The sequence below is a fragment of the Equus quagga genome, chromosome 6 (assembly GCF_021613505.1).
Source record: "Equus quagga isolate Etosha38 chromosome 6, UCLA_HA_Equagga_1.0, whole genome shotgun sequence".
NCBI classification, from domain to species: domain Eukaryota; kingdom Metazoa; phylum Chordata; class Mammalia; order Perissodactyla; family Equidae; genus Equus; species Equus quagga.
The window spans coordinates 55,481,988-55,494,560 of NC_060272.1; the positions used below are offsets into that span (position 1 = coordinate 55,481,988).

Sequence of the window (12,573 nt, forward strand, 5' to 3'; positions counted from 1 at the left end):
CATTCCAAAATATTTCTTAGAAGCACAGACTTTCATAAAAACAAATAAATAATATTAAAAACAAATAGCACAGAGCTATAAAAAAAACCAAAAACCAGCAAAACATGTCAAATTTGACTTAATGCTCTCTGATAGTCACTAGTTCCATGGCCTGATTTCTTTGAGGACCCCAGGCTCCCAGTTCAATACATGCTTTCACATCTGGGCAAGCTTTTCCACTAAGAACTCAAAATGCCTTGTTTGTGTCCTGTGCTGGCCACCGACATTTACCTGCAGCCATCATCTGAGGAAGCTGCTGGGGACACTGGGTGATGCTTTCAATGCCACCTGCATCTACTATTGAATTATGAGCATCCTGGGAGGCAGGAGCAGTTGGATGGCTGAGTGCAGGGTCCCCACGGAGATCATTGGATTCTGCAAAAGGGGAAAAGAGTGTGGTGAGAAACTATAACAGTTAACTGAATGAGCCTTCGAGGGAAAAACTACCGTCTATTCAAAACAAACAAACAACGAAACAACAAAGAACAACTTCCAGTCACAGGCACAGAAGTGGAGCTGCTTCCTGTGCCTCCGTGGCTGTCCCCCTGCTTGGTTTCAGAGCCCTGTGATATGGGTGGGTCAACTGTCAACCTGCCTAGAGCAGAGCTTGGGCTGGCTGAATAAACAGCCCCGTCTGCGAGCACTTCTCGAGCCTCGCCTCCCGCTGAAGAGACTTCAGGAATGGGGCTTATCAGCCCCTGCACAGCCTCTTCCACGCACTGCACATCAATGCAGAGGGCAGACTCAGGGCTAAGGATGATTTTTTTATAGTTAAAAAATTAATTGATGTTGTTATTTTGGAAGACGGTCGTCTGTGAAATGTATTCAGAGAGGAAAAATAAGTAGGGAAGAGGAAGAAAAAAGCAAGAAGCCATTCACCGTAAGGCTGGCAAAGGAGTGCACCTAAATTACAATAGTCAGGAAAGGCAAAGGGAAAGAATGGCATGCAGCCCGTAAAAGAAGATCTAGAGGGTGCTGGGGCAGCAGAGGAAAAGCATTTGTTTTTTTCAGTTCTATGAAAAGATAGATTTAACTGGCCACAATTTGTTTGGTCTGAATTTTCCCTAGAATGGCACAGCTTATATATATGTATTTTTATTAGACTTTTTCAAAGCACTTTCCTAACAGAAACAAAGAACAATAAAACATTAAATAAAGTTGCAAAGGGCCCCTCTGTTTCACACTATTGATAAAATGCTATGCTTTCTCTCCATCCTTAAAAATGCAAAAACATAGCATTCGTACACATATGTTTTAAATGCACCTTCACCAGTTCAAAACTGAAAGATAAAATACATCACTTAGGTGGGTGAGAAATTTGAATTTTAAGTAGATTTGATATACCAACTGAATTTCAATATTTATTTTTATTTAGATATAAATGTAGAAAGTTTTCTAAACCATCTTTCCGTTAATGGCTATATTAGAATGAGACGCTATGGTCTATTTGTGTATCTAGTGGAAAGTTTGGCCCTTTTATGGCATAGTCTTTTATTTCTTTGATTCTTAGGCGTAAGTATCAGTAATCCCTTTGAACAGTGTAGTGTCAAAGAAAAACTTATTGCCTGTTGACTACAAGTTTAATTCAAATGGAAGCTTGGGTTTCAATGTCTCAAGGATAGGTGGATAATGAGCAAATTGTTTCCACAGTTCTCACAAGTCCCCAGCCCTCAACTAAGGGGCCATATGAGATAGTGGAGAATTTTGCCAACAGTCTGCTGGAAGATGAAACATCTTCATCACTTAGTAGTGAAAGATTCCAACTTTGGGAGCAAATTATCCTAAGGACAAATATTTTATTCCTTGCAATTAAACTCTACTACCCAAATGAATTCAGAATGTGCTTATGTATTGTGCATCAATTATCTCAGGCAATGGATGCCATCAGATAAAGAGATTCTCACCAAGTAAAATAAACTCAATAACATAAATAGGTAGCTGAACTAAATGTCTGCCATCCACATACCACCAATATTTCTGTGATGAAACCTCAAACCACTTTCCTTTCTCCATCTCCAACCATTTCAGATCAGCAACAAAGAATCAGGCTAGAATGTGTTCATTCTTTTGCTCAAATGGCCCTGTAGTAGAACCCTTTCAAAGGATCACAAGGTCACTATTTGTCTTACTTATCTCCCCTAATGAAGTTTAGCTGGCTGGCTTCCTTCTACCTCAGATTCTCCCCAAATGGGCATTAATCATAGCTTTTCTCTGTCCTGTGAGTCTGCAGTTCTGGAATGCTCTATCAGAGAACATCTCCCTTTCCCTTGTGGGCCTTATGACTTGTGCCTGATGAGCTATGTTTCACCTTGCCTTTTTGCTACAGTGTTTTAGGGATCATGTTCACTTTCCTTGGCTCTATAACAGTCCATTCCAATGGTAGTTTTCATTTTAGTCATTATGGTCTTACAAAGGGGCATGAAGTGTCCTGGAGGCTCATAGCTTCCACTCACACTTTTCATGCCCATCTTAATAAACTGATACTGTTTGTATACCTGGATTTACAGCCTAAAGAGAATTTGTAACATTCAATTTATTATTTTCTTCAACCTCCACTCCAATAGTTTCAAAGCCATACAACTTCATGTTGCTACCACATATCTAGAATGGTGACTGTGAAGTCACTTCTATCACATCTCAGGCATTTTCAATAGTCTCAAGGATGCCATGCAATTCTTTAAAAAAATTAAATTGATTTGATCACTGGGCTTGAAAGAAAGGTGATATTTTTAATTAATTACTACCTAGTAATTTATGAATAGTCATAAGAGCTATTTTTGTTCTCTACTAACATCTATCATTCCTATTGAATACCTGCCTCTTTAAAGGATTCAAGACCATAATGCTTAATTTATCATTCAAATCAATTTCTCTGCCTTAGTTTTCTTATTTCTAAACTATAAAAAAGATTACTATTCCTAATGATGTTTATTTACACACAAAGATGTGGGGAGTTAAAAAATTCTAACTAATAAAGCACTTGGAATATTGTAGGTGCTAATTATTATTATTTTATTTAGAAGTGTAGTGTTTCCATTAAGGTGCCCTGGGATCTTTGTGTTCTGCTGGATAATTATGTAATTAATTCTAAAACAGTGAGTAACACTTGATATTTCTAAAAGTAAGTGTTGCCCTAGTTTTCTGTGCCACATCTAATTTGTAGCAGAATAGTTCTTCATTTTCTACAATTACTTGATAAAACAATACAATGTAGTTCAAAAGAGGTACGAAGTTTTCTCTCTCGGTTTCTTTCTGCCTATGCAACTACAAAAGCTTTCAAGAGATTTATGACCAATTTGTGAAATTGGTAGTTTCTATTTACAGCTTTCAGTGAGGTAAGATCATCACAAAACAATCAGATGTACAAAATGCCAAGGGCAACAATACAGCTTTGTGCAGGGTTCATCTGAAATCTAACCTCTTCTTCATTAAGGCATTTTCAAGTACAAAACCTCATGCCCAGTTTTGTAACTATTCAACAAGACATATTTATGCTCAGGATTTTACTGGGTTATATCAATGGGGCAAATAAATTTTGAAACTCACCAAGAATATGAAAATACTATTTGGTCTAAAAAAAAAAAAAATGGCACAGGCTTCTCCCACTCTTACTAACACAACTCTCTAATCCTGTCCAATTTTTACAGGTCCCTAAGACACACACACTGCAAATAACAAAACCCATCTGTCCACAAAACATAGATTCCTATTAAAAGGGGGTAGAGATGAGTTAGGTGTTGGTATTGAAAATTCTTTTCTTTTTTTTTTTTCTAAAAAAGAATGATTTTGTTTGATGTACGCCATTAGGATCATGCCTACTTCAACAGAAAAATAATTATAATGAGAAAATCAGATTTATTAATGTCTTGTAAAGAGTTGATACCAAAGGAAACTTATAAGACATCTGAAACTTTATTTTTATAGGAATTGTTCATTTGTATTATCATAGTTTATATTTACAGTAAAAAGAAAAATGCATTCCCATCCAAAATTCTACTTTCCTCTTCTATCACTAATAAAATATTTCACTTTGATCTTCATGTAATCAGTAGGATACTCTCTTGAGTTTATGGAAATGTTTCATAGTTTAAAGCAATACAGAATATTGTTAAACAGATGTCATTTATGTATTAACTCCATGATCTTTAAGCAACTGCCTATGAATAATAAGGGAGACATTTCTGCTTCCTGTACTGGTAAACTAAGTAATTCAGACCAATTCTCCCACTGAGGAACAAGTAGAAAAGCTAATGTCTTTCATCAGCTTTATAAATTTCTCACTATTATCTCTTCAAATATAAAAGGATCCCAAAGGACACACTCTAATTAGTAAAGAGGATTACTAAACTGGCTAAGGAGAATGGGTTCTGTTAAGTATGGGGCCTTTTGTTTTACTGACCTAGGAGATAAGCAGAATGTGCAAGTTTTGAGGCAGGGTGGAATTTCTCTGCAAAATGTAGAAAAAGAGGACACCAAGGCTAAGTGCTTTAGGAGAATGAAAGAAGGGACCTTTGGTGGCCACCCAAGGGAAAAAGGGACTTCAGAGAAGAGAAATGACTAAAGCATATTTTCAAGTGATTCATTGGAAAGTATACAGTGGAAATCTTTCCCTGCCCTCTCTACAGAAATGTCAATAAAGTCTACATTGCTCCTTACTTCTTAGGATTAATTTTTGGGTAGCGGGGTGCTTTAGAGGAGAAAACTTGTAGAGGGTAAGGAAGAGGAGCTGATAGTGGAGCTTACCTAAGGTACTATAAGATAAAGCATGAGAAACTTTTCATGTTAAATATACAGGATGTTGGTTATTAACAATCAATCTCTCCTGATTAATGGGAAATAAAAACATTAAGGTTTTGAGGAAGAGATTTAAATTAGATTAGACTCCATGGGGAATTTCTGATGAGAGAATTGTAAAGCAGGAATATTACATCAAATAAAGCTAAAAAGATCCTGAGAAGGATGGAGAGAAAAGTTGCCTCTTGGAAATGGCATGGGCAGAGGATGGAACCGGGCAAAGACCAGTTGAGGCAGGACTGAATCCTGTAGCACTTTACATCAAAGCCAGGAAATCAAAAGGTCTTCTTTAATATCTAACCTGTTACTCATATATTTATAAAATCACTGTTTTCAGAAGTGTCACCATTTGACATACATCCCAGCAGAGTGCACCTGAGGACAAACACCATTTCTGTTCTAAGTAGTTTTTAGTTTGTCCTTTAAGGCAAGAAGACAAAGGAGATGCGTACTCCCTCCTCCGTGCCCCCATAGCAGCTGTATCTTTCTCTACATGAGCATTTGTAACTTCATTTTCTAATTAGTTGTTTATAAACAACAAGCTTAGAATGATTAAGGAAGCTAGTCATCTTTGCATACCCTGCAGCTAGCAAGCACAGTACCTGGAATGCGGCAGGTGCTCAATATATACATAAAATTATAATTATTTATAAATTTATAAAATATTTAAAGTTATACATAAATTTTACATATATGCATATATATGTTTTCCAAATGAATTCAGGCATAGAAGGAAAGGAAAAAGGAAAATGAAAAGGGAAAGAAGGAAGTAATAAAGGAACTTCACTTCCAGAGTCCGATCCCCAAGGCTGGAGGTTTGAAAGCCAAAGAACACAAGAGTGGAAATTGCTGCCGGAAGCTCAAACACAGAAGAATTTAAAGTGTCAAAGAAAGACAATTTGAAAAAATGTTAGATCTTTCCAGATAAGCTTTTGGTGCACTTAACAAGTCATTCTCCAAGATCTAAGACCCCACACCTCCCTGGCAAACCCTGCCGGGTCAGAAGCAGCTTACAGGGATGTTCGCCTTTTGTGAGACTTCTCGCAGCTGCTGGGTGAATGAGCTGAAATCTATAAATAACAGCATCTCTAGACCCATTAAGCAGTGCATTAGTGTAACAAAGGCATGTACGTACAGTGCTAAAGAAGTGAAATCATTGGAAGAAAGCAAAACTTTCAATTTGGCATGCACCCCAGAAGATAGAAAGCAGATCCGGCCATTTCTCAAACACAAAATACCATTAAGGCTCTGTGATTACATCCTCCATTTTTCCACTTTGTCTAGCAGCCAGTTTTAAACTTCAAGCCATCTTCCTTCCATCTTACGGAGGAAATGGTTACTGAATGGATGATAAGGTTTTACTCATGACATGTTTGTCTTCGAAGAACTCAACGTTGAGAGAGAGAGAGAGAGAACCAGAAGTTTCCCTCTGAAACCATACAATCAAAAAAATAACCAAACTTGCCAAACAGACAACTAAACCATTATGTGCAGGATAGTAGATAAAGCAGATTATCTTTCGACACAAAGAAAGATACTATCTGGCGTTACATATATAAATATAGAGAAATGACAAAGGTAAAATTATTTCATTTTCAGGACACCTTTGCTTTTAAAAAAATTACACTTTGTATTTCTAAATTGAATGAAATAATAAAAGAGAAAGCTTGAGACCTTAGGGATAAAGCACTTCTCTTTCCATTAAAAACAAAAAAGAGAAGGGGCCGGCCCAGCGGCATAGCGGTTGAGTTTGCATACTCCACTTCGGTGGCCTGGGGTTCATGGGTTCAGATCCTGGGTGTGGACCTACACAGTGCTCATCAAGCCATGCTGTGGCAGCATCCCACATATAAAATAGAGGAAGAGTGGCACAGATGTTAGCTTGGGGACAATTTTCCTCAAGCAAAATACAGGAAGATTGGCAACAGATGTTAGCTCAGGGCCAATCTTCCTCTCTCTCTCTCTCACACACACACACACAAAACAACAGAAATGAAAAGAAAATGGGACTGGATGGTATTACAATAATATGTAACTTCAAAGTCTTTGTATAAGCAAGTTTTAAAATACAGGACCTTCCACACACAGACTGTTTCAGATTTTCTGAGAAGGGCAATATCACACTTGAAGACTGTGTATGAAATAGGTAAGAGGTCAGCTCACTCCTCTCATTAATGGGTATCTATCAACCACACACACACTATGTTGTCATATGTTGTTTCCACATTCCAAAATACACCCACCATGGGAAAAGTTATCACTGCTGGCCCTGCAGGTGAGTGAATTATGAAAGGAAGCAATCTCATCCGTAAACATAAGCCTGGATCCCTTAACACCAGAAGAGTCTCATTTTAAGTAAAGCCTTTTCTAAAAAAGTCCCTGGGATTCAGGACAAGCACACCCAGGTTCATAGAATATCAAAGTTCGAACCGGAGAGTTCATCAGTTCCAACTTCTTCTAGGTTCAGAAGGCCCCAAGTGTTTCTGACAGGCAACTATTTCAAAACAGCCGTCATAGCTCACAGATTCTCCCTTCAGCTGAGCCCTTTCCTGGAAAATAAGAGATCTGAGCTCTGCCTTTGAATCCTACTTCTGCAGTGAGGTGTGGCCTTGGGAAAGGGACTCTTGTGTCCCCTGAATCGAGATATGGAGGCATGACTGCCAACTAAGTCAGTCACAGACAAGTTTACGAAAGCAAATAAGCACGTGTCAGAGAATTAATGCTTCGCCTCAACCGACAAGTTTCCTGTTTGTACTCTCTGTTTTCTCCACGTGCCCACTCAAAAAGTCCTACAGAACGGACAAAGTAAACGGAATGCTGTAACTATAGAAAAGCTTCCCTTGAAATGGCAAAGCTATGGGCTGCCAGGAAAGAGTAACAGAGAGGACCAAGGAAGGAGTCATTTTGACAAAGTGGGTAACACCTCCTCAACAGACTTCAGGGGCATTTCAGGCTTCAAAGGCACAGCCATCAGGAGATGTGAATTCTATCAACCACAGATGCTGCCACAAATCAAAGAACAACTTTTTATGCACGCATAGTGTAGAAAGGCCTATCGGTCACATACTGGTCTTTTCGGTCACACTTATGCACAGAAAGCGATTTCTGTAAACATTATTATCTTATACAAGAAGGGGCAGACAATGTATAATTCTATAATTTGTGCTGTTTTTTTACTCAGTTTTTTCATTATGTACTCATTTTACACCTCGACTTAACCATGGAAAACATATTAAGCTACAAAGTGGAACATTTTAATTGTAGTGGGTGAATAAGTGACCCTTAAATGGCTGCAAACTCTGGTAAATGAATTATCTATTTTCCAAAAAGCCCTGATTACAGCTCTTTAATCTATGGAAATCTACCTGCAATAAAACCCAGATCAGACTGTGACCAGCTGGAGCCGGTTGCTCATCCTGTTTAACATTTCTCCTAGGAGGGGCCGGAAGAACACGTTTGTTACTCTTTAAACTAATGTGCTCTTAATGATGCCATTGCAACACGATGAATAAAGCATTAGCCCTGCAGTCTCCATCACCCCAGGACTTACAGACTCGGCAGGACGCCCCGACCTCCACTGTGTTGCCCTGGGCCAGAGACCTTGTTTTCCCTTTCTCTAAAGGACCAACCACGGCCCTTGTTCACATTCTGTAACCACTGGGCAGGGCAGTCCGGTCCCTGGACTGGCCTTTTTTACTCCATGGGGGGTCGCAGATGGTGTGGCTACCTCGTGGGGGTGGGCTAGTTGGGGGAGAGCTACTGAGGCACGAGCGCCCAACACAAATGCATGTGCAGCAAGACATCCACCTGGAAAGTTCTAGGCTGGCAGGGAGCATTCTGAGGAAAAGGGTCAAACCTTTGGTGCCACTGGCTGTGTTCAGCAAGAATCAAATGGAGGTACCCAGAGGAGAGGAAGGCCTGCGGGACCCAAAGGTATTCAGGTTCCTGAGGGTGGGGGTGAAGAGGGGGGCACGTCAAGGTGGTTCTAGCCTCCAGGGGCCACTCATGGTTCAGAAGCTAAAGGAAAGATTGTCCTGGTTCTTTCTTGATAAAGGTCTTTATGTTCTAGCTGCTTTTGGAGGTCAGGGATCATCATCAGAAGTAAGGACTGGCTGCACGCAGTGATCTCATCAAGGCCTTTATAACACAGAAAGCCCCCATGGAGGTTCCTGCCCCCAAAAGGGGGGTGGGGGCGTGGAATAAATGCTAATGGGAAGGTTCCAGCACTGAAAACAAGGTTGAAGGTCACTGTAAAATGCTGCTTCTACAGCTATAATGCCTTCTCTATTTTCTCTCTATCTTGGTTATGGATTTCCATAAAAAGGTGTAAGTGTGCCGCCGCCCACTCCACCTTCTCCCATTAACACTCATCCTCCCTGACAGTAGGAGGTGACACTTGCCTCTTAAGAATGTCATATAGAAATCCTTCCCTACCAGGGGATGGCATTCGGAGAAGTAAGCTCCTCAAATAGGAGCTCTTTCCCTACTCCAGTCCTCCAGATCAAGGACCCATCTGCCCCTGAGAAAGCAGCCTGTTTTCTAACTATGGCAGTGTTATCAGTGAGGCACTGAAGACACAGAGGTCTGCGTTATCAGAGAGCTGAAAATGTTCTGTGTCAATGTGCACGATCAAAAACAAATACTCATGTAATGAAATACCTACGAATTTTTACATATAACTTCTATAATTACCAAATTTAATATTCATGTAGACGTCATTATAGTTCAAGATTATTTGTTAAGTAGGCCTTCCTTCTTCACTTTGTCAAAAATTCCTGAGTCTGCACAATTACAGAGAAATCAGAGCTGGTTTTAAGTGAAAGGAGTAACTTGTAGGCAAATAATTTCAAAAGCAGAATTATACAAATCTTGTCCAAAAGTCCTACAGACAAGATTGTATCGAATGTTAGGTGGGAGTGCATTTCATAGGTCTGATACGACCTGGGATGGGGCCTCCGAAAGTAAAGCTGCCCCTGCCTGGGGCCTACGAAGGTTTTAAATGGCTGTTTGGAGGCACTGTCGGTCTCCTTCCTGCCTACTACCTGTGACATAAAGCTATATTTCCCCGCAAATTCGCCAAACTCGGGTCAGGATCAAATGCCATCCCCAGTTATGTATTCACAGATTACTCACATATTATCGGGGGAAGGCGGAGGAGCGAGCAAAAGCTGACCCTAAAGAACACAGATACGAGAGAAAAACATCTGGCCCGTGATACTGAATGTAATTTCTTGTAAGCTCAGTCATAGTATTTATTTATGGTTTTATTATTTATAAAAAGGAAATTATGCTGAATGTGCTTTGCGGGAATTACAGTATATTGCTATTGCTACCATGGTTTATTATTTTCACAGGTAGATGGCTTAAACCCAACCTAAACAAATATTTTAAAAGAATTCCCACTAGCATCATCACCTTTTTTTCCTTTCTAGTCTTAATGAAAAAGATCTTCTACTCTTCAAGTCCTCTGATGTTCTTATTCTTGTGCAATTCTAAGTTTTATGGTTTATGAGATAATATTTGTTGTAAAATAATGACTAAGAAAATAACCAGCAACTAGTGGTGGTTAAACAGTGCAGTATAAGAAGTGAAGGCCTTTGAGAAGTGCAGTGGTTGTCTACTCCAGATGTTCACCAGGCCTTGACTATTAATGCAATTAAGATGATGATTTTATTACTTGCACAGTGAAGTAGACATGCATTCGTGTACTTATCCAACATATCAACCAGACACAATCTCTACAACAGAGTTCCATTAATAAGCCCAAAACAAGGTAGACATAACAGTGAGACACATAGTCAACATAAAACTAAATGCAGCATTATTTCCACACTTCCCACAGTACAATCTCTGAACACCAAACTCTTAACTTTAATAGGAGACACATCTTCATTCAAACACACTCCCCAAACTTTCTACCATTCCTAACTACCAGCTAATTCAACTGTCCTTCTTCCTGGTAGTGACATTTGCATGGTAGTACAGTGACACAGTTCTTTTCAATCTGAGAATAAACATCAATATACCTTACATAGATGGCAACTAACATTCTTATAAGGACATTTTTATTTGAAAGCTATTATTACTAACACTAATACTTGAAATGAGTTCAAAAAGCTAAAGTCTATAAAGTAGGCGCCCATTAGGAAAATGGCTCACTATAGAACAGTCCCACATCTTTGAGCTCATGAAAAACCCACAACAATCTATGAGTTAGATGTTATTAGAAACTTTTTACAAAAGAACAACAACTAAGGTTCAGAAAGTTAAGCCTTTGGATCATTTACCCCAGGGCACAAAGCTAATGAACCGTAGAGCCCAGGGCTCATTTTGTCTTAGTCTGGACCTCCGTCGTTATAGATTTGGGGAACTGAGGTTTTCTCTAACAAAGAGCTGGAGTAGGAGGTCCCTCGTGGTTTGATTGGCTCTAAAGACAGAGGAATCTGGGGTAAAAGGTTAGTTCCATTCTGCTGGGGAAGCATTCTCTCAAGAGATATTTATTAAATACTTACTGTACACAGGTCACTGTGCTTGAGATCAGGAATATATTGGAAAGCAGGACACATAGCCTGTCTTCAAGGAGTTTGCAAATTAAAAAGCATGAGCACACTCCAGCTTGCTGTAATGTGGCAAACCAGATACTTTTTGGAGCCTTCCTGTTATAAGAAAACAATAACAACTAGATTCTGGATATAAGTACTTATTAATGTATTGCTAGGCTTGCAGTAAAGAAGGAAACTCACTAAGATTCCTCCTACCTTCAGAAAAAAGAAAGACAAGTAGGCTGAAACCAGAAGAAGTTACCATGAGCAGTAAGTAAACATGAAGCCAGAGATGCTTAGAGGGAAAATGCCAGATCAGCACTGAAACAGGAGACAGCCTGCCTTGGCAAGGTGGAGCCACAGGCTGAGGATCCCACGGTGATCAGGACCTGGAAGCTCTGTTGTGTCTTTGCATGGACCTCACCCCAGGCTCCAACCGGCCATCTTGACCCCTCTACTTCAGTTATAAAAGTAGACAAGGGAAAGAATCTGAGCAAATCAGCAGAAATCACCAGTGGAAAAGATCTCCAGACCCATGCTTTACTAAGAAGCACATTTTCCTTAAAGTAAGCATATTAATTGTGTGTTTAGAGAAAAGGAGAGGGGGAAAAAATGCATAAGACATCTACTGGGGGTTGCTCTGTAGCCTGAAGGTTTTAATGGGTTAGGTTTTATCAGAAAATCTCACAAACACTTTTGCCCAAATTGGGCTTAACTTTGTCCAAATACATATACTGAGGATAAAGCTGTGGTTTGAGCTGAGAGCTTGATATAAGCGCTATCACCATCAAGGACTGCCCAGGATGGTTATCCCTGTGTAGATAGCTCCTATCTACAATCTCCAATACACCAACACCCACCACACTTCTACTACCTAAGGAAATATAACAGTGAGAGATAAGGATGGCGAGACGGGAAGGCTGGTCAGGGTCACAGAAATGGGATGGGTGGGAGGTAAGGTTGGGTAACTATTCCTTTTCCTTACCCCCTTTGTGCCAGAACCCCTACCGGTTCTATTTCCCTTACATCTCCCCAACAGGATGCCTCTAACACAATCTCATTACACTGGCAGCTAGCCACAGGCAGGCCCCTAGTTCACTTCTCCTTTCTGCCAGCCACCATGAACAAAGGCTACAAAGGAAGGAACTGGAGATACTGCGGAGCTGGGTAAAGCCATGAGCTGAGTCAACCAGAAATC

General features: G+C 39.8%; 1 protein-coding gene across 10 annotated transcripts in view; it reads right to left on the reverse strand.

Annotated features, from left to right (window-relative positions):
- The window catches only part of ENOX1 (ecto-NOX disulfide-thiol exchanger 1), a 535,380-nt gene that overhangs the window by 191,000 nt on the left and 331,807 nt on the right, over positions 1–12,573 (reverse strand). For all 10 annotated transcript variants that reach the window (XM_046663943.1, XM_046663938.1, XM_046663939.1 and 7 more), the window contains one exon: positions 271–414. In XM_046663943.1, coding sequence (XP_046519899.1) covers positions 271–414 — 144 coding nt within the window. The remainder of the gene's footprint in view (positions 1–270; positions 415–12,573) is intronic.